This window comes from Sorex fumeus, unplaced genomic scaffold (assembly GCF_029834395.1).
Source record: "Sorex fumeus unplaced genomic scaffold, SorFum_2.1 ptg000098l, whole genome shotgun sequence".
NCBI classification, from domain to species: domain Eukaryota; kingdom Metazoa; phylum Chordata; class Mammalia; order Eulipotyphla; family Soricidae; genus Sorex; species Sorex fumeus.
In genome coordinates this window covers 31279742-31302589 of record NW_026606155.1, presented here as the reverse complement: position 1 = coordinate 31302589, position 22848 = coordinate 31279742, and the positions used below count along the sequence as shown (strand labels likewise).

General features: G+C 41.4%; 1 protein-coding gene across 2 annotated transcripts in view; it reads left to right on the top strand.

Moving 5' to 3' along the window:
• SYNE2 (spectrin repeat containing nuclear envelope protein 2) overlaps positions 1 to 22848 on the top strand; it is a 301999-nt gene that overhangs the window by 224504 nt on the left and 54647 nt on the right. For both annotated transcript variants that reach the window (XM_056133152.1, XM_056133154.1), the window contains exons 82-93: positions 535 to 711; positions 2602 to 2757; positions 4447 to 4599; positions 6738 to 6908; positions 7417 to 7547; positions 10277 to 10481; positions 13973 to 14152; positions 15706 to 15834; positions 17406 to 17560; positions 17662 to 17806; positions 18654 to 18748; positions 20719 to 20953. In XM_056133152.1, the coding sequence (XP_055989127.1) occupies positions 535 to 711; positions 2602 to 2757; positions 4447 to 4599; positions 6738 to 6908; positions 7417 to 7547; positions 10277 to 10481; positions 13973 to 14152; positions 15706 to 15834; positions 17406 to 17560; positions 17662 to 17806; positions 18654 to 18748; positions 20719 to 20953 (1932 nt within the window). The remainder of the gene's footprint in view (positions 1 to 534; positions 712 to 2601; positions 2758 to 4446; positions 4600 to 6737; positions 6909 to 7416; positions 7548 to 10276; positions 10482 to 13972; positions 14153 to 15705; positions 15835 to 17405; positions 17561 to 17661; positions 17807 to 18653; positions 18749 to 20718; positions 20954 to 22848) is intronic.

The following is a 22848-nucleotide window of genomic DNA, read 5'->3' as shown; positions in this document are numbered from 1 at the left end:
CAGTTTAGCCCTCTGATGTCTCCAGAACAGATGCTAATCCTCGATGCTAGATGCTAGAGTAAAATCCAGCAGGCAGCTCTGACACCTGATCTGCCCATTGCCGTAGGACTTGGTCATCTAAATTTGGAGATCTGTGCTCTCTGTCCTTAGAAAAGCACAGAAGCAGCTATCTACCTTGGCAGTGTTCCTCAAAGGAGCTCTGGGTTTCTGGGAGAATCTAGCTTGTGTCCCATCCTGTCATTCAGGCAGCTTGAGGTTCCTGGGTGCAGATACAGCACCATGAGGTTTGAGATAATACACAAACATTGTAGGGTGCTGCCTTTGACTCTTCCTTGTTTTTGAAAATATTGAATCGCCCTTCCCAGCCTTGTGGACTTTCCCAAACTCAAATAAATCCACAGTTGAATGGGTTAGAAGACAGATGCCCTGTGAATAATGGGTGGGAACTTGGCGCCCCCTAGAGTGTACCCAAAGGGAAATCAGTTCTTCTTAACCTACTTCATTTCAGGCATTGTCTCCCTTGGTTTGTTTTAGGAATTTAGAATGGAAATGAACTATAAACAATGGATTGTCGACTTTGTCAACCAGTCACTACTTCAGCTAAGCACTTGTGATGTAGAGAGTAAGCGCTATGAGAGAACTGAGTTTGCTGAGCGCCTGGGAGAGATGAACCGCCAGTGGCACCGGGTACAGGGAATGCTAAACAGAAAGGTATAAGCACATGTTACCTTTTAATGTATGACTTCCCTTCGCCGAATACCACTTTGTGAAATTTCCATCTAGTTAAATTGCAAGCCAATAATCACTTCGATCAGAGCCCTCTTATAAATTCTGTCTCAGTATTCTCCATTGATGCATATAGTAGAGTAGAAAATAGTTTTTACATTCCTTCTGAGATTTCTTATTAGAAATTGAATTAAACAAGTGAAGAGGAAAAATTTCCTTTAGAAATATGTCGGGCATTATTATGCGAGCCTACTAAATGGTCAGATTTGACATTTTCTGTGGAAGTAAATGTTCAAAAAGGGCAAAGCTATTTAAACTTTGAAGAGATTTTCGAAAGGAAGGAAAATGTATGTGATTTTTTGGTAAATTTTCATTCCATGACTCTGAAAAGATTAAGAAAACTTATTTGGGGAAGAAACATTTCATATCTATATAATTGATTGCTCTCCTTGTTGTATAGAGAATACTTACAAATGGATTTGTACAAGTAAGATTCAGATACATAAAGAAACAAAGAACATAATCAGACAATTCATAAAAGAGAAAATTACAGTTAGCAAATAAACATGGAGAAATTACAGCTTTAATTATCTGCCACAAAAAACCTGAACATTATGTCATTTATTAAACTAGAAAAAATTTATAAGATAAAGATTAAAGCCCAAAGATATCACACTCATGCATTGTAGATAATGGCTAAAATGCCCTTTTGGAAAGCTTTCAGAAAATTTCAAGAACTATAATAATCATCTCCCTCTTAACCCAGCAGTGCTCCTCTCACACATTTATCTTCATCAAGTAGCCCTTCAAAAGGAAAAAGATGTGCTTACAGTGTTCAACACTGGTCATAAATGTACAATGCCTTCATTTCCAACTACAGAGGCATTCATCAATGCCAATACTGTGTCTTTTAGCTGAAATATTGGGCAGACTAAATATAAGGAATATTAGCATGCAATAGCAACTGCCTATGACATATTGGAAAACTAATGTAAAACTAAGTTATGATTATGACCTAATAGAAATTGTGAGCCCTAAGAAGTGAAAAGAACCAATAGGCCTTAGTAAATGAATTGCTTATGATGGTTTTCATATTTACTTAATTTTTAAGGGACATTAGAGAGATGGGGAGAAATTTTCTTAAGCTTTATGTATATCAATATTGAGGTGGCTAAAAATGTCAAATGTTTGTAACACGCTCATACAGATATTGTAGAACTTTGGGCGTGGGGGACAGCTTTCTTAGTAATATATCTTTTCAGATAAATTAATTTCAAGATTAAAAAAATTTTTCTTTAATGGCAAGGAGGGGAGTTGATTCTGTTTTCTAATTTATTTTAATTTCAAATAATTGGAACATCTTATGTGAAATGTTAGAAATAAGAGAAGGAAAAAATTATCCCATTCAAAGTAACACATCATAACATTCATTTTTTTTAAACATGTGGTTTTAAATAAGGATTTTTTACAATTTTCTTTTAGGCACCGTGATTCACAGTCGGTCATTGGTAGGTTTCATGCATAAAAACTTTCCAGCACCACAGCCCCTCCAGAGTCTGCTTCCCGCCACCATCCTTCCAGGGTTGTTCCTCCGTCCCCCTCCACCACCATCCACCATCACTACTCAGTTTATTTTCCCCACTCCTATCTCCCATGATTAGCATCCTACTGAAGATCAGTTCTCAGTTTCTGTTGCCTTTGCGCATTTGTTACATCCCTGCTAGGTTCCTTTATACCCCCAATCTGAAAGAAATTATTCTGTGCCTGTCCCTCTCCTTGAGTGACTTCACCCAGCAAGGTGCTCTCAGATCCACTCATGTAGCTGTAAATTGCATGATTTCATCTTTCCTTTATTTCCTTATTGGTCATTTGTAGATACAACATTTAGAACAACTTTTGGAAAGTATCACTGAGAATGAAAACAAAATAGAGATTTTGAACAACTGGCTGGAGGCACAAGAAGAGAGACTGAAAATGTTACAGATGCCTGGGAGTGTGATCTCGGTGCAGAAGATGCTCCTGGACTGCCAGGTGGGATGGGCCAGGTCACCCTGGGCAGCTCTGGGGAGATCCCCACTGTGGTTCCCTGTGACAGGGTGAGGGTCTGTAGTTCCTGACAGGCTCTCCCACAAACCCTCACACCCTACTTCCTTATTCCCAGGAGATGACTCTCCCTGGGCTTTAAAAGGTAAAGGTAAAGGTAAAGGCCCTCCCGTTGATCGTCGATTTGCTCGAGCGGGCCCAGTAACGTCTCCATTGGAGACTTTGTTGTTACTGTGTCTGGCATATCGAATACTCTCGGTAGCTTGCCGGGCTCTCCGAGAGGGGCGGAGGAATCGAACTCGGGTCTTTAAAAAATTGCAAAAATTTAATTTTTTTAATTGATAAAAATCAATTAATTCAAGAAGATGCTTTAGCAGTATTTCAAGTGGGTTGTGGGTCAGAGAGATAGTTCAGGGATGAAGACACTTACCTTGCACGGGACCAGCCTGGTTCTATCCTCATTATCACATTTGGTTCCTTGATCACCACCAGGGGCTCCTACCAAGTATGGCCTCTTTCCTCCCTCCTCCCCCCCAAAAGAAAAAGAACAAGAGGAACTTCAAAGGGGATTGTGATTGTGATTTCTGTTTTCCAACTTTGTGTTTTTATTAATGTGCCCAGTATTCACCAAGTGAACACTGGATTTTATATTCTTTTCTGTGCTCCATTGTCTTTGTTCAGAGGAAGATGATTTTCTTTTCTGTGGATGCTATATTCCAAAAGGACCAGCTGTCCTTGCTATACCATCTAACCCACCTGTGGGCTTGTGCCCTTTGATATTTGACACCATTTTCTCTGAGTCTCTGAGCTGCCTCTCTAGCATGCAGATTAGCTAGCCCTCCTTGACCACTCTCCCAGCTGGAAACACAGGCTTCCCCTGCTGCTTTACTACTTTATAAGCTGCCTATGTGGCCTGTGTCATGAAGGGCCAGCACTGCTCTCTGGCCCATGGGGAAGGTCAGGTGAGGCGATCAGAGTAATAAAGAAAATAATATGAACATAGTAGGTGAACAACTATACACACCGTGGGAGACCTCTACTGGTTATATCCTCTTTCTAACTATCCACTAGCTGTTTCCACTTCAGATTTCTTTTTCATTTGTTTTTTGATCACTCTTGCTGATGCTCTGGGGACCATGTGCTTCTAGGAACTGATTTGGGCTCCTGCAGGCAAAGCATACACCCCAGCACTTTGAACCAACTCCCAGGCCCCACTTGAGAGTTCTTGCAGCTTCTCACATTTTACCGATGTCCTGGTTGAAAGACCACATTATATAACTCAGTGTTACACCATTCCCCAGCACACTGCCCGGTGTCACTTGAGTTCTAAGCTCTGCATGGCAGTGGATCTCATCATTGGTTTCCAAATGAGAAATGCTGACAGGAAATGGGTGCTACAGGTGTTGCTGATATAATTCTGGGCACACAAATTGATGTGGCATGGGAAAGAGATGCCCTGCACCACTGGATCATGACAAGAAGGTCTTCTGAAATCTAGAACCATAGATAAAAAAAAAAAAATTTAAGGAACTGTTCAGATGGACAATTCTTTTAGTTCTTTTATTGTATACTCTGAGGGCATTTTTTTTTTATTGAAAAAGAGTAGACTCTTTCATCTTGCACATTATTGCTTTTTGATATCATGCTTGCAAAAACTATTTCTTCCTGCCTTTCCAGGATATAGAGAATCAACTTGCCGTTAAATCCAAAGCACTGGATGAATTGAGACAGAGTGACCTGACTTTGGAGAGCAGGACATTGCCATTGTTAGAAGACACAGCATCCAGGATTGAAGAGTTACTTCGCAAAAGGAACAGTGTCATCAGCCAGGTACTGAATTTGTTCGAGGAATACTATTCTGTTTCCCTCGCCTTTCTCTGTCTTATTGGGAGCTGTTTAATCACAGAGACTCCCTCCATACCTTACCGAGCATCTGGCCAGATAAACGGGAGCAGCAGTAAAAGAGGAGCTAGTCCCCACTCATGGGGCGTGATCTGTTTCTTGGAGCTTCTATTCAGCTAGGAACATGGTCAGCAGCGGGAGGGCTCCAGAGGTGGGGAAAAAAACATAGAGGAAGAGGCTGGAAAAATATCTGATTGCTTTATGAAAATCCCATCCAAATCTGCAGGGCCTTCTGCCCTCTCCACGAGGGGCACATCTAAAGACAAAGGAATACACGTCTTTAGATATTGCTACCTTGATGTTTCCCCACACTGCAGGGAGAAAACTCTACTTATTGTAAATGTGTTAATGACGAAACGTGTCATCCACCTATGGACATTTGACTTGTCTTCACTTTTACACTGTTATGAATCATGCTGATGTGATCATTTATACATCGGTTGTTTTAGTTTGGAACCACAGCCATAGTGCTCAAAGGCCATACCTGGTTTTGCACTCAGGAGTGACCCACTGTTGTCTTAAGGGGATCATATGTATTGTGGAGAATTTAAACCAGAGACAATCATATGCAGAGCAAGTACCTTAACCCCATACTGTCTCCAGCTTCTGTATATAGGTTTCTGTATATAGGTTTTTGTGTGAGCCTATGATTTCATTCCTCTTGGGTATTATAGCTCAGAATTGAATCACAAAGCAACTGCTTTCAAATTTTGGTGGATCTGCCAAACTTTCCGACTCTCTAGGTTCCCAGCAGCAATGTATGAGGGTCCCATTCTTCTCAAACTCTTATCAACACTTATCATTACCCAGCTTTGATTGCAGTTAACCAGTGAAGGTAAATATTAATTCATTATGGTTTTAATTTAGCATTCAGTCACAGCTGTAGAGGTTGAGCACTTTTTTGTGCACTTATGGATTTTTTGTATATATTCTCTAGCTATGTCTATTCAAAGCCTTTGTTTATTTTTTCACTTTTCTGAGTTTTATTGTTGAGTTATAAAGGTTCTTTATTATATGTGTATTATCTATAAAACGTTTTCATTTTACAATAAATAAATATGAAGTGTATAACTAGAGGACACCTGGGCAGAGGTGGAGTGCTGGAAGAGTTCAGGTATGAAGTCATACTAATAGCAATTTGTAAACCAAAATGCCCCAAATTAAAAAATATATAAGTAGACATAAAACATTTATATATTCTGAGTAGGATCTAAAAATATTTAACTGTTTTGATTCCTTTCTTTTATGATTATCAGGAACACTAAAAGTTGAAATATACCCACCATTACTTTGGACTTGCCAGTCATATTGTTGTTTTTCTTTTTTCTGGTTTGTTTTGGATTTTGAGGTTTGTTTTTGGTGCCAGAGGAGGGTTGTTTGGGTTTTGTTGTTGTTTTAGGGCCACACCTTGTGGTGCTCAGCTCTTATTACTGGTTTTATATGCAGGGATCACTCCTTGCAGGGCTCAGGGAAACCTATGGAGTGCTGGGGAGTGAACCCAGGCTGGCCATAGGCAAGCCAAGAGCCCTACCGGCAGCCCCATCTCTCTGGCCCTACCTATCATTTTGGCCAAGTGGATTCTCTTATATTTATCCATGCTTTATCGTGGAAATCAGGCTTAATGCCAGGCAACATTTTATATTTATGCTTCACAGTTTTCAGAGCATTTTCTTAGACACTTATAGTGATTTTTTAACTTATTATCTGTTTCACAGGTGAGGAAATGGACAGAAGATGAAGTAATTTATCCTAAAGTTGATAAGGTGTCACTATACTGTGTCCTCACAGACTCAGTTTCTTTTTCTGGATTCTTTCCTGCCTATCCTCCTGGGGCCATATCCTCCCCTGATGATCCTCTGGCCCCAGGGCTCTTTCTACTTACCGCTAATAAAATTGGCCTTTTCTGATATTTTTGTTCTTTGATCCACCTTGAGTTGATCACTGACAGTCTTCCGGAACTCTTGCATGGAAATGTCTACATTGGCAATGATTTTGGAATCCTTACTGGGAAACAAACCAAAAAGAGTCATAATCATCTTCGCAATCTGTTTCCAATTTTTTCAAAGGTCAGTGAGCTGAAGCCCTCCATGCAGTCTCTGTTACAGGAGTGGAAGACTTATGACAAACTACTCGATGAAATGAATGTGATGACAGTCCGATTTTGTTACTGTGTGGAGCAGAGCAAGCCTGTGGTCTTGTCCCTGGAGGCCCTGCAGAGCCAGGTGCAGAGCCTGCAGGTACGGCAGTGCCTTTCTTGTACTGTGTGTGTGTGGTTCGAAGTTTAACAGATGCAATTGATTTGACAATCTCCACAGAGAAACACAAAGCTATCCCTAATTCTGAAATGAATCACGTGACTCAAATGAGAAAATCTTTTTTATTAAATTCTCAAGATTAAAAAATAATTATGTTCATAGTTGAAAAGTAGAGTTGTGTGAGAGAGATGTCTTTTTTTTTTTCTGATTTTGGGGCTAACCCTAGCAGTGCTCAGGGTTTACTCCTGGCTCTGCACTCAGGGTTCGTTCCTGGAAGGACTGGGACCATATGTGGTACCAGGGATCAAGCCCCAATTAGCCATGTACAAGGCAAGTGCTTTGCCCACTGTACCATCTTTCTAGCCTCCCTTCATATTTCTTATAGATTACCCACTCCTAGTAAGATGAGTATTAATGTTGTAATGGTATAACAGCAGCTTGGAAGTTGCCTGGTCATTATAAAAGTAATCGTTCGACTGTATTTTCTTAGTCTCTTCAAGATGAAGCTGAGACCAGTGAAAGGAGTTGGGAAAAACTTCAGGAGGTTTCTGGAAAACTCAAAGATTACTGCCCCTCGGTTGCTGAAATAATCAAAGAGAAATGCCAGGATACTTACACAAGGTATGTTTTCAAATACAATTTAAATAATAGATCAGATATCTTTATCAGAATGACATGTGAAAGGAAATCACATCGTCTTTGTAATGTCTTTCTTAATCATTTGAGATGACAGATATCTTGCTCTTCTGAGGATCACTTCTGCATTAAAGGATCAAGGCTGTGTAAGATTTGACATTGTGATAGCTCTCATTATCTCTATACAAGTGTGATCTGTCTAGACATGCCCTCACAGCCTACTATAGCTGCTCCAAAGAGTACAGACCAAGTGCCCAGTGGGGTCATCAAGGACACTGCAGTCCCAAGCAAAAACAGAGCAGGGACCTCAGTGGACATGGTGTCCCTGGAAATATTACAACATGGAAGAAAGGGGATGTTCAAATATCTTGAGGGGACCTGATTTGTAGGGTTGGGATTATCTTTGATGACCTGCTTGGGATAGAAAACTGCTTCTTAGGAGTGTGGCCCAGTTAATGTCAAGGCTTTTATTTTGCCAGATGAGATATGAAAGTAGGCTTAACAATTGTTAGCTTCAGATGGCAAGATGCAGAGCATTAGTGGCTACCAGTGTCTGTCAGCACCCTCCCCCTCCAACGTCAGCCTCTCCTGCAAGTACTTGAGCAGATATTGAAAAAGGGCCCCCCAAATTTACGGGCCCCATAGATCTAGCTCCAGCTCTTAATGCAGTCCTTATTGGAAGAAGGGTGTGAAGGACAGGTAGGGAGGAATAGAAAATGTATCTGACCCCACATGCTGTCTGGGGGCATCCCCCAAACGTGTCAGGGTGGTTTGCTGCGGATATTCAGGTGCCACTGCAGTATATACACATTTAATTGTGGCACAGGAACCTAGCAGGGATCCAGAAATGCAGAAGTAATCACGACTGGGATATGCGAGGCCCCTGTTTGAACCCTGATATCACTGAAAATAATAAATTTTAAAAAGAAGTATGGAGGGAGTCGTGTTGAAAAGGCTGAAGAAAATAGCACCAAAATGCTAGTGGTGGTTATTTCTAGAATGAGATATGTCCAGTGTCTCTTTTTTTTTCTTCTTCTCTTTTATAAAAGAGACTTTCTCTTTTTTGTGTCTATCTTCTAGATAGGTAGATCATCTAGATATAAGATTGGAGAGAAGAAAGACTAGGGGTAGAGGAAATTATGCCTGTTTGGTAGTTCCTTTTTCTTAAGTATAATAAACAGATGTTTGTTTATGACTGGAAAATTTTTACTGAAAGAGTAATTCTGCTATGATTTTTTGAAATACATAAAGAAATACAAGTTGTGCTTTTTTTTTTCTTTTTGGGTAATACCCGGCAATGCACAGGGGTTACTCCTGGCTCTGCGCTCAGGAATTACCCCTGGTGGTGCTCAGGGGACCATATGAGATGCTGAGAATCGAACCCCATTGGCCGCGTGCAAGGCAAATACCCTACCCGCTGTGCTATTGCTCCAGCCCCAAGTTGTGCTATTTTTTCATCTTTTTACCGTTTGCCAAGGATGAGGATATTGTAAACCAAGCATTTCCAGGTGCTTCAGACAGAATGTAAACCAGCATTTTCAGAAAGCCATTTAAGAAGCAAGCCTTGAGGGCCCAGTGATAACATGCACATATGCATGTATACAACACTTGGTTCAAAAAAAAAAAATAGTAACCATATCCTTAAAGGTATTAACAGGGCTGAAGTGATGGAACAGGGATTAAGGTACATGCACATACGTGTATAGTCCCCTGAGCCCCACCAGGAGCAATTCCTGAGCTCCACTGGATATTGCAAAAATAGCATTATCATATTTCTAGTCTTTGACTTGGTAATTATCTTAAGATTAATATCTTGAAACAAAAACTGTTTGCCAAGTTGTATCTGAGCATTATATCTGACACAGGAAATTAAATGTCATTTCAATATTCATACTAAACAACAATTTGGTAATTAAATGGAAGGCAAAAACACGGATATGCCATCATGCACAGCCATTTTCAAGACGCTTACTTTTAAAATTAGCAACATGAAAAAAAAAGTTTAAGTTAAATGGGAAAGGAAAGCAAGATCCAAGATCCAAAGCAAAATGCTTCCTTTATTTTCATTGTGCTATTACTGCTATTGTAGATGGAAAATAATTGAGGGGCACACAGTTTAAATACTTCTATTTAAGGACCACCCCCTTTATAAAATAGAAGCCCCTCTCATACAGCGTTTCACTAGTCATATAGTTGACTGCATTTTCTGCCTTTACCTAAGAGATGGTTTTAATGTAGGAGCGATAGCACAGCGGTAGGGCGTTTGCCTTGCACACAGCCAACATGGCCGACCTGAGTTCGATTCCTCCGCCCCTCTCGGAGAGCCCGGCAAGCTACCGAGAGTATCTCGCCTGCACGGCAGAGCCTGGCAAGCTCCCGGTGACGTATTCGATATGCCAAACACAGAACAACAAAGTCTCCAATGGAGACGTTACTGGGCCCGTTCGAGCAAATCGATGATCAACGGGAGGACAGTGACAGTGACAGATATTTCTTAGGAACCACACACTTTGTTGAGAATTGTAAAATCTCCTGACTGATTCCAAACTGCTCATTATATCATGGGGATACCTTAGCAAAGAAAGTCATTCTGCAATGTCATCTCAATGATCCACCTGCTGTATTCACTTACTGGTAGAGATTGTGTGTCCTTGTGCTTTTCCTGCAAGGGAAAGGGTGGAATGAGATTTTCGCTCTTCTTGTTGCCCTCACAGGTGGACCCAGGTAAACCAAGACATTGCAGACCAGTTACAAAAAGCGCAGAGTCTTCTGCAGCTCTGGAAGGCCTATGACAGTGCTCATGCTGAAGCTGTGGCCAGGCTGGAGCAGCAGGAAGCAAAGTACCAGCAGCTCAAAAACATCAACATGTCCGGAAACAACCTGGTAGAGATCCTGACTGCCACCATGCAGGACTTAAAGGTAGGTCTAGCACCTACTGAGAAAACCCAGGCCAGGGAGACCCTCCAAACAGACCAGAGTACTAGACAGACTGAAGGGACCGAGAGGATCAGGACACATGCTTGAGCCACTGTATGGGACATAGCAAGAATAGGTAGGATGTATGGGGCTAGGAGACACAGAGACTTGGCAACTGGGACAGAGACATCTGCCACCGCCTGGTCCCAGGCCTCCCCTTGTTTGCTAGTAGGTGGATCTCTAAAGTGGATGCCTTGTATGAAGTCTCAAATGGAAGCAAAAGTTTCTCAGTGGAGCGTGTTCATCTAAGAACAATAGATGTTGAATCTCTTGCTTTAGATATAGTCATGAATTCACCAGCATATTCATAAGGCTTTACTGTGAGTATACCGATTTTTAGACTGTGTTGAGAACTGTGTAATTTCTTCTGTGTTTTTATGCTGTTATGTTCATGAATTTCCAGCAAGTAAACTGAGTAACCCTAATACATTTTGTATCTTTTTGACACGCTATGTCAAGTTAGAAAAAGTATTAAGTTATCTAGAAAGATAAGAATTCAAGTGATAGTATAGCAGATAGAATGCTTGCCTTGCATGTGTTCAACCTGAGTTTGATCCCCAGCACCCCATATAATCCACAGAGCATGGTCATGAGTGATCCACTGAGTATAGAACCAGAAGTAAGCCCTGATCACTGCCAGGTGTGTCCCAAAAGCCAAAAATTTAAAAAATAATTAGATATGATTATATATTTCTGCTCAACTTCTACATCATGTGTTGCTTAAAAAACAAAAGAATTCACACAGTATTTACAGAGTCAACTAGGTTGATGAGATTCTATAGTATTGGCAAAATTATTTATGTCATAACATCTCAGGCCAAGAGAACAAGGTAACACTGGACTTTTTTAAATGTTTTATTATCATTTAGGTAACATAATTATAATAGTTAAAGTCTTTGATTTTAATGTACAAAGTTACTGTATCCCTCTTCCACCAAAGTCCCCATGATCCTCCACTGCTGTCCCTATGTCACCTCCATTTTCATTTTCTACTGCTTAAGAATGAGTTTTGTCATTTAAGGCCAAGGATCTGTCATTGTTTGATACTATAAATTCCCTTGCTTTGTGAACTAGAAGAGAAATAAATTAAAAAGATAACCTAGGGGCTGGAGCAATAGCACAGCGGGTAAGGCATTTGCCTTGCACACGTGGCCGACCGGGGTTCCATTCCTAGCATCCCAGATGGTCCCCTGAGCACCGCCAGGAGTAATTCCTGAGTGCAGAGCCAGGAGTAATCCCTGTGCATCGCTGGGTGTGACCCAAAAAGCAAAAATAAATAAATAAATAAATAATAACCTATCTTTTTTTATAAATTTATTTTTTTTAATCCTTTATAAAATTTTTAAAAATACCCTATCTTTCTTTGGACACTATTTTAAAATAGTATTCAGAACACCCAGGAATCAACCTACCAAAGGATATTAAAAACTTTTACATTGTAAACTATAAATCACTATCGAAAGAAATAGAAGCAGTCACCAGGAAATGGAAAAATACTCCATGTGCATGGATTATAAGAATTAATGTCCAATCAACTACCCTACCAAAGAATTATGCAGATTAAATGCAGATTCAATCCATCAAAATCCCAATGACATTCTTCACAGGCATAGAACAAAAACTCTACTAAGATGTGTATGGAATCATAAAACTCCTCCAAATAGCCAAAATAGTTTTGAGAAAAAAAGGAGATGGGAATACCATAATACCGTGTAATACTGGAATAAAAATAAACTCAACTCTTGGACCAATGTTTCAGAATTGAAAGTCCAGAGATAAATACTCAGATTTATGGACAGCTACCCTATGACAGAGGAGCTGTGTGTATGAAGCGGACCAAGGAAGGGCTCGTTACATTGATTCTTATATCCAAAGCATTCTGTGGAACACTAGGGGGAAATCCTCTTTAAGGCTGGTAAATCAAATAACTTGGGTAGGGGGCACACCCAGCGGTTCTCAGGGCTGACTCCTAGTCCTGAGGGATCACTCCTAGTGGGGTTCAGGAGACCACATATCAATATGTAATGCCAGGGTCAGCCTAGTGCAAGGCAAGTGCCCTACCCTCTTTACTATCTCTCCAGTCCCAACAAACAAATTTAATATCAGACAGATTCATAGAAGCAAAAGCTCAAATTTAATCACATGCATTGTCACTGTCCTCTGGTTGTTCATCGATTTTCTCGAGCGGGCCCTGTAACGTCTCCATTGTGAGACTTGTTGTTACTGTGTTTGGCATATCAAATACGCCATGGGTAGCTTGCCAGGCTTTGCTGTGCCGGCGAGATACTCTTGGTAACTTGCCGGGCTCTCCAAGAGGGGTGGAGGAATTAAACCTGGGTCAGCCTGGTTGGCCGCGTGCAAGGCAAACGCCCTACCTGCTATGCTATCACTTTTTGGCCCGCTCGAGCACATGTATATAGAAATTTTACATGGTTCTAAATTTTAGAGTAAATGAGACAGAGTAAAAGTTTCTATCCTGAACAAAAGAAGTGATTCAGAGCCCTGGGTGTCTAGAAGAGAGAATAGGGGTGTTCATAGTAAGAAGGGGATGCCTTTATTTGACAAACTAGGTGTTAGAGATATTTTATCCTTCCTTGAATACCGTATTTCACTGTATAATTGACCCTCTACACCATCATTGCACCGTGTTTTTAAGTAATGCCAACATAATTTTTTAAAAAAGGAAAAAGCAAATCTCATAATTGTCACACCCTGCTTTTATTTTTAAATAAAAATATTTGACATCGAATCTGTGATGATTCTACAGTGAAGTGTATGTGTTTCTCTAACAGAAAAGTTATTTCTAGAAATTATCCTAAATGAATCTTCATGCCTTAAAGTAATGGCAAATCAGTTTCTTTTGAGGCACACAGAACCTGAGTTGAACTCAACTCAACATGTCAAGGTGACCTTTATAGGAAAAGGCCTATATTGAACATTTTTTTAATGTAGAAGTACTTCTATTTATTCAGCCACTGATTAGATGATTGAATTGGGCATGAACTCCACCTTACTTTTTTATTCATAATTTTTTTCTTTTTATATTTACTTATTGAATCACTGTGGGAAAAGTTATTGAACTTTTTGGAGGAGGTTTATCCTTCAGTTGAGTCATAAGAACTATTAAACACAGAACTCTGTCCAAGTGATCTCCAGTTTCTATAATCTAAAAGACCCAACTGTGTGGTTTTTAGTTCTTGTTTTGAACCAACAAATTTTCTTCTTAACCGACAAATTTCAGAACAGCACCTATGAAGTGCATTCTACAAAGAAGTTTAGCTTTCTCGGCTCCTTAAAATAATCAATAACAACCCATGCCCCAAAACTTCAGGGCAGAAATTCTTCTCAGTGTGGTTGGTGCAGGAAGGGATAAGGACTGGTGCGATTAAATGAAGAGGAAATAAGTTTGTGCTCGCTTTTTCTTTCTTTTCCAGAAGCTGCAGCATGATGTGCAGAAGACCAAAGCAGCTTTCCTGCAAAACTCAGAGCTCCTGGATCGACTCCCCACACCTGCAGAGGGCAGCACCCACATGCCCATCTGTGGTCAGCAGCATTTCCTCCAGAGGGCGTCTTACCTGGAAAAGATGCTGCTTATGAAAGCGAATGAATTCGAGGTTCTTCTCCTTTTTCTATTCTATTTATATTCTCAAACGTTTGCATCCTGCCCCCAATCCCTTATCCCTGTGTCATGGGTGGCCTCTTAGGGGAGCTGAATAAAGATACCCTGAACAGATTTACTATTTGGCAGGACTCTTGTCACATGGCAATGGCCAGGTCTTAAGCAAACATTTCTTTTCGTTATATTTTTGTATGTTAGCTTTGAGGTAACACCCAGCCATACTTAGAGGCTCCTCCTGGAGCAGGGTTAATACCTGCAATGTCGGGGGGCCATGTAATATTGGGGATCAACATGACGCTCCAACATATAATGTCTATGCTCTAGCCCTTCTAATTATCTCCCCTACCCCAACATTTCTTCATTTGAAAATTTTAGTTGAGTTGAGATTTGACATTAAATACATTGTTCAGGGGCTGGAGCGATAGCACAGTGGGTAGGAAATTTGCCTTGCACATGGCCGACCTGGGTTCGTTTCCCAGTGTTCCTTATGGTCCCCCGAGCACTGCAAGGAGTAATTCCTGCAGAGCCAGGAGTAACCCATGTGCATCACCAGGTGTGACCCAAAAAGCAATGAATAAATAAATAAATATTGTTCAGCTTTCACAGTAATTTGCATCTCCAAGTAGGGTAACTGAGTGACAGAAGTAACTAATGAAAACATGATTTATTTATTGTCTTTATTTGCCTTTTGAAAAGTCTTTTGTGCAAGAACTGTCTCAAAAAGGGCCACGGGACCCCAGTGGTTCCATGAAGCTGGTATTTCCCAGTGCCAGCAAGGAAAAAAAAATTCTCTATCAGCTCTAAGAAGCAGGATACTTGCTACCCTCATCTGGATACCTAGGAGCCCCTTCAAGCAGTTGTTTCATTCATCCTTGATGGCTCAATGCTTTGCCAAAGGAACAGAGTAAAATTCAAAAGATTCTGAAGATTAATCTCTAAATAATCAAGATGACAACGAGTTGCTGAAAACTGAAAATGAATTGTGCTTTTATCAGCTCCCAGGTTGTTTGTACTTAATTCTCTGGGCCAGAGAGATAGCATAGGCAAGACATAATTCTTACATTCAGACATTCCTGGTTCAAATCCCCCAGTACCACACAAATGTTCCCTTAAGCCCCACTAGGAGTCACTCATAAGCAGAGAGCCAGGAATAGTCACTAAGTCCAATGAAGCGTGGCCCTCCTTGCCCCATAATTCTGTATAGATGCCCATGAAATAGTCTCTCTCTTTCTCTCTATCTCTGTCTCTCCCTTTCTCTCTCCCTCCTTCTCTTTCTCCCTCTCTCCTCTCTCTTTCTCCCTTTCGCTCTCACTCCCTTCCTCTCTTTCTTCCTCTCTCCTCTCTCTGTCTCTCTCTGTTTTTGGGGGGGGACCATATCTGACAGTGCTCAGAGCTTATTCCTGGCTCTGGCTCTGTGCTTGGGATCACTTCTGCTAGGGCTCAGGGGCCATATGGAATGCTGGGAATTGAATCTGGGTTGTCTGTGTTCAAGGCGAGCACCCTACCTGCTGTACAACCCCAATTTTTAATGAAATCCTTTCTTTTTAGTTTGTTCTATCAGAATTCAAGGATTTTGGGAACCAGTTGGAATCTTTAAAAGATGTTATTATTCATGAAGAAGAGAATTTGAATAAACTCTATCAGCAAGATAAAGAAGAAAATCCCGATCTACTCCTGGTATTGCCAATTTTTTTAAGGATTTAAACTTATAGAATAGAAAATAAATACTGTTGTATTGTAGACTCTGTTTGAATTGTAACTCTTAAGCATAATAATTTACCAGATTTGCCCTTTCTCCTAATGTCTAGAAAAGTATGACAACATAGGAATTTATTTTATAATATGCACAATAATTTTAGTTGACTTTAACATATTGGCTTTTTTCCAGTTACCTTCAAAACTCAAACAATATTGGCTGTTATAATTAGTTACATTTTTTCTGGCTAAAGATCAAAGTGAAACACCTTGTTACATTAATTATGCATTGTTCCTTTTTATCCCCTCAGAAGTCTAGTCTAGTTAACATAAATTAGTAAAAGAAAAAAATAATCCATCATTTTGCAAATTGCTAAAGACTAATATTCAGTCTTTTTTTTTAATTGAATCACCAAAGCTTTCACGTTTGAGTTTCAGTCATACAATGGTTGAGCACCCATCCCTCCACCAGTGCACATTTTCTTTTTTTTTAAATTTTTTTATTAGTGAATCACTGTGAGATACAGTTACAGACTTACAAACTTTCATGTTTACGTTTCAAGTCATACATAGATCAAGTACCCATCCCTCCACCAGTGCCCATTTTCCACCACCAATGGTCCCAGCAGCCTTCCCACCAACCCCACTCCGTCTCCTCCACTCCACCCCACCTCTGTGGCAGGGCATTCCCTTTCCATCAGTGCACATTTTCCACCATCAATGTCTCAAGTATCCCCCCATCCCACCCCTCCCCCTGCTTCAATGGCAGAGACACTTTCCCCAACTTACTATCTCCCTGCTTTTGGTCATTATGGTTTGCAGGACAGATACTGAGGGGCTATCACGTTTCGTCCTTTATCTACTTTCAGCACACATCTCCCATCTGCAGCTATCCCTCCAACCATCACTGACTTAGTGATCCCTTCTCCATTCTAGCTGCCTTCTCCTCCAGCTCATGAGGCAGGCTTCCTACCATGGAGCAATATTCCTGGTCCTGTTTCTACCGTCCTTGAGGGGTGTCAGTCTCACTAATATTCAGTCTTAAGTCAAAAGTCAGAAACTTGGATTTAGCACAGTCTAGCCCATCACCTGTTTTAGTAAATAAGGTGTTTTGAAGTAAGTAAATAAGGGTGTTTTGAACTTTGGGGGGCATTGGGGGCTACTTTAGCTTTTTTTTTTGTTTCTTTGTTTTTTTGTTTTGCAGTCTTCCCTTTCATTTACATATATCTATGGTAGTGAATTTAAAGAAAAAGAAAAAAACACACACTAGAATCTAGAGCAATGGTTTCTAGGCTTACTTGGCATATGGCGCCTCTAAAAATTTACCGTCTTAAAGCAAACAGGAAGTGCCCTCTCCAGTTGCACTCTACACCCAAGGCTACTATCCCTGGATGATTCCAGGGCCCCTTGGGGGTGGTGTTGGCCCACTACTGGGAAGGTGAAGGGGAGACATTGATTTTATTGTCCCCACTAATTATGTCAAAGATATCTCATTGTCATCCAATAACTGGGAATTTGATTTTTTTGTTGTTTGTTGTTGTTGTTTTTAATAGACTCATGTTCTGGCACTGACTGCCCAGGCCCCTGATATTGAACATTTGAATGAAGTCAGCCTCAAGCTCCCACTCAGTGATATAGCCCTAAAGACATTACAAAACATGAACCGACAGTGGATTAGGGCCACGGCCACAGCCCTGGAGCACTGCAGGTGAGAACCTCCAGCCTTATTGTTCTGTCCCCATTTAGAACAAGTTGATGTTTGTGTCTAAACACAGTTTGACTGTCTTATTTGTTTTTGAATCTTTGTAGTGAACTTCAGGGAATTAGATTGAATGAAAACTTTGTTTATTGCCTGGAAAAGTGGGTCCAGCTTTTAGAGAAGATAGAAAAGGCGCTCCAAGTGAATCTTGCTGACAGCTTTCCAGCTCTCTTGGAACAACAGAAAACTTTCGGGGTAAGCCTTAAGTCTTGCTAGAGTAAAAGACAGAGAATGGGAGAACCAGTCGCTTCCTATGAAATGTGGGTCTACAATAAGATTGAGTTGTCAGTTGTTCATTTGTAAAACTTTCACACTTAGCATAAATTTGCATTTCTTTTACTGCTCTATATTATCAGTAGTACAACACCTATATGTACACAGAAGGCAGAAGTTTTAAGTTAAATTTTGCTCCCACAGAAGGCAAACACTGTACCAAGGGATGCGAGCTTGTTTTAAATGCAAACATCTTTGTATTTTCACTGAATAAATTATCTAAAATATTGAATCACCTGGTATAATAATTGCAGTTTTACAAAGTTTACATGGGGTGCTTCGAAAAGCAGTCCCTGTGCTGAGTGCTTCAAAAGCAGATCCTGCATTTTATAACTTTGCAAGATTAGGTCACTATAACTCTATGGAACTACCTCACAGTGTTACGGTAAGGTTATCCAGTGAAAGTGAAATTTGCCCAGTCAAAAACCCTGACTGGCTGGACCTTTTTATACTTTACTTTCTTCCTGTTCAAGCGAATGTATAATAGTACTCTATTCCCTAGTCCTAATATTGAGGAATAAGTAAATTGAGGAATTAGTGATGCACAGGGCCAAGCAAATAGGAACTATTGTTATCAAACCTATTTGCTTCCAAGATTACATTCAGTGGTGTTGGGGCTGAATATTTTTTTTTCTGAAGTTAAGTGCAAATGATTTGAAATGTAATCATCTTCTCTATTCTCTGTGAACCTCAGTTTTAAGAAATTTGTCTGGATTTTATAAATGCAAATTCTCCAAGCTGATGTTGTATGTCTTAATTTTTAATACAGATGTTAGAAGCTGAAGTATCTATAAGCCAGTCGATTGCTGATTTCTATGTTACCCATTCCTTACAACTCCTGGACACAACCGAAATAGAAAATAGGTAGGTTGCCTGGGACCCATGACAGCGGGAGTGTGGGGTGTTGACAGTTGGGCCGCACCCTAAGAACTCCCCATGAGATGAAGGGGGGCGTTTCGGTCCACCCTTCATGCCCTACCGAGGCCACCAGTTGCCCCCCACGAGCGGCTCTCCAGCACGGCCACAACTCCAGAACACAGAAACCAATTTCTTAACTATCTGACTTTCAGTAGAAATACTTCCAGGGTCAATAGGTAAAATAGCAGAAATCCAAAACCAACATTTAATTCTTGAACCCAGCTGTAGAAAGCAAATCACTTCACAATGCTTTTTCAGCATGTCTGATTGGGGGGTGGGGGGGTAAACTCTAAATAATAGTGGTGAATCTTTTATTGAAACAGTGAATCTAATCAAAGCAGATAGAGTGTTAACTAGAATTCATCTGCCTCACAGGGACTGGGAGGGGTGGGGGGTGGGGTTCTATTGGGGTTCTTCGTGGTAAAAAATAAGTATTGGTAAAGGGAAATGTGTTTGATATTTGCATGACTGAGACCTAAACCTGAAAGCTTTGTAACCTGTCCAACAGTGATTCAATAAATAAATTAAAAAAAAAAAAGAAGAACTCCCCATGAGACCATCTTCTGACACTCCATCAAGATGGGGACTTGCTCTGTGGCCATCAAGTCTTCAAGGTGCATTTCTCCTGGGGCAGGTGCTGGCATTAGCAGGCCAGGCACTTTGCACACACACCGAGTATAGCTCAGTGCTCCACCGCAAAGGAGTAAGCTACAGTGTTTCCCCAAATTGGCCATCTCAGGGTGTTTTGTCACTGTTAAGTGCTGTTTCTAGTGGCGGGCAGTGCTATCAGAATTGTGAAAGAAGGGATTTCTCTCTGGGCAATGTGCCTGACCTTAGAATCTCTGGGTAGTGATAATCAGGATGAGCATGCTAGTCTGGTGTAACAGTAGCTGCTCATAAAGCTGGGACCTGAGGTGTCCTGGCATCTCACAGGCACCTCTAGGTGACCCACTCCAGGCTGTGTTCTCCTCCCAACATCACACTCATCCCTAACTGAATCTTCTTTCAGAGAAACTAAGAAGCATAAAGCCTCTCTCTTCCCTGTTCCAAAACATTAAATTTTTTTGAAGTAAACAGATTTTATTTGGAAGTTTTTGGAGGGAAGGAGGAAGGAATAAACGGGAGAGTGGAGAGTAAGAGAGTTAGAGTTAAGCGCTCTAGAGAGGATGCAGACTTCTCCGAGGGTGGAGAGAGAGCCCCTAGACACATTCCAGCATTAAACACGAAAGCATGAAAGTATACATCTCAAGCGGGGAGATGCAGGCAACACATGTGCTCAGGCACCACATGTGCTCGGCCACGTGGGCGCAAGCAGCACATGGGCTCAGGCAGCATAAGCACCCCAAAACATTAATTTTAAAAGTTAAATGAAATCGTAATTTCAAGCTTGTTCCAAGATGGCAAATTAGTTTTGATGTGATCAGTACAGCAAAGTGTGACTTTCTCCATAATAAATGAAAGGTTTTATGATACAAAGGGAGTTACTATCTGGGAAAACACTCATTAACAGGAAATGTGGTCTTTATTGCTGAAATTACATTAAAAGTTCTGAAATAATCAATAGCCTTAACAGTGCTTGTTTGTCCACTTCCCCTGACTCCATGTTTCATTTTCTATACAGTATTTGGTATAATGCATGTTCAAACTTTGGTTGGTTTGAGAGAACCATGGTCACACCAGGCTGGTGAAATGACTAAGTCACATGCTAAAAGCCTTTTCCCAGCCCGTTTGCTGCCTGGCCCCACCCCCAAGCACTCCATCATATTTAAGTTAAACTACGCACAGATTTGAAGGGCTAGTGGGGTTTTTTTTTTTGCCATGTGCATTATGGCAAAATTAAGCTGAGTTTCTGTTGTGCATCTATAGTTATTTCTTGATGTTCCTGTCTGTATTCACTCACATTTGTTTTTCCCAAGACCCAAATTGGTTTCCAACATCTTGAGGCTGAAGGACCAGTGGCAGGCAGCAGCCCAGGGCATTGGACAGAGGAAGAGCAATATCGATGCCTTGGTGAAGCAGTGGCAGTCCTTCACCTCCCCCGAGGCAGACTTGCTTCGCTTCCTCACCAATACCTGCCATCTGCTGTCCACAGTGAGGGGCCAGGATTGCTACAGCCTCAGCCAGGCCAGGAACCTGCTCCAAGAGCTGAAGGTAGAGTGTGCAAACCACGTGGTCATTCTTGTGAGGTGTCCTTTTATCTCACCTTGATGATTTCTAGAATATTGTCGTTTGTGTATGCTCTCTACAACAGGGGCTGGGGACATACAGTCCTGAGAAAGGGTACCATGACCCTATCCATGGGAATCCAGTAGCCCGCTTCATGTATTCATGCAGAACTAGTGGCAGTCTTCTGGGCTGCAAGAGTAGAGAGGGAGTAGAGTTAGCAGGTGCTCCAAGGGAGATAGCATAGTTGATAGGGCATTACTTTGCCAGCAGCCGACCCAGGTTCAATCCCCAGTACTCCAGTTGGTCCTCTGAGCCCCTGCCAGATGTGAATACTGAGCACAGAGCCAGGATCAAGTCCTGGGCACCACCAGGTGTTGCCCCAAAATCAAAATAAATGAATAAATAAATGAAAATATGTGATTCTGGACTTTGAGTATTCTCCTAGGCCTTACTTGAATGTTTTATTGGGGCTGGACTGATAGCACAGTGGCTAGGGCATTTGCCTTGCACTGACCAACCCGGGTTCAATTCCCAGCATCCCATCTGGTCCCTTGAGCACTGTCAGGAGTAATTCCTGAGTGCGGAGCCAGGAGTAACCACTGTGCATTGCTGGGTGTGACCCAAGAAGAAAGAAAAAAAAAAAGAATATGTTATTGATTCTGCTTCCCTTCTCGTTTGTTGTTAGGATTGCCAGAGATCGCACAGAGTTAGCTGCAATGCTCACATACTTTAGTTTGCAGCATGCACTAGAAATCATACCTTTAGTTGTGGTGCTTACACACAGTAGTATGGCACCAGAGATCCCAAACAGCAGAAGGCATTTCAGGGCAGTGCAGGCCCTTTTCCCACTGAGCCATTCCCAGACCCCCCTCAGCAGGTTGTATGAAGAGAACAGAATTGCCATGATTAGTTATCCATCCCAAGGGTGTGTTCCATTTAGTTATTGAACCACTCTTTATTGGGGTGGAGGGAGAGGGGCATGATTTATGCCCGACTGTGCTCAGGACAGTAATCCCTGCCTCTGCACTCAGGGATTACTCCTGGCAGGACTTAGGGGAACATCTGGAATTAAAGTGGAGTTGGCCACATGCAGAGCAAGTGGCTTTGTACTGTTTCTCTTTATTTATTTATTTATTGGCTTTTTGGGTGATATCTGGCAATGCTTAGGGGTTATTTCTGGCTCTACACTCAGTAATTACTCCTAGTGGTGATCATATATGGAATGCTTGGTATCAAACTGGGGACGGCCTCATGCAAGGCCAATGCCCTCCACTCTGGCTCCAGGCCTTGTACTCTTAACCAAAGAAAAATAGTTATCAACTCAATTCTCTGACATCCTCTGCTTTCTTCTTTCATTAGTCCAATCTTCAATCTTCAAAGACTGAATACCTGTTCTGCTGGAGGTTTTGGGAGTATAGTATATGTGGACTCAGGGAAGACCCATGCTCTCGTGGGGCAGTTAGATCAAGTAATAAGTAAGCAAGAAAATGTCAGATTGTAATAAGGCCTCTGGCAGTCATTAAAACAAGACTGGATGGTGACTTTGGATGGGTAGTTTCTGGGAGTGGGACATTGGAACTGGAACCTGAGGGGTTGAGCAAGAGTACAGGGTTTAGGCACAGGTGTTGGATGCCACCATCAGGGTTCAGTTTCCAGTATCCCATCACCCTGACACGACCAGGAGTAGCCCTGGAAGCTCCCATCTATCCCACTGCACTACTAGCAGTGGCCTGAGAGCATTATTCTTTAGACTGGCACTGTCCCGCATTCCAGTCCACAGACTGGCAGTTATCACCAAGGTGGTAAATCAGTAGTTTCCTACACCTGCAAACCAACATGGGTCTGAGAGCCAGTGATTTAAGAACATTGCCTTAGGGACT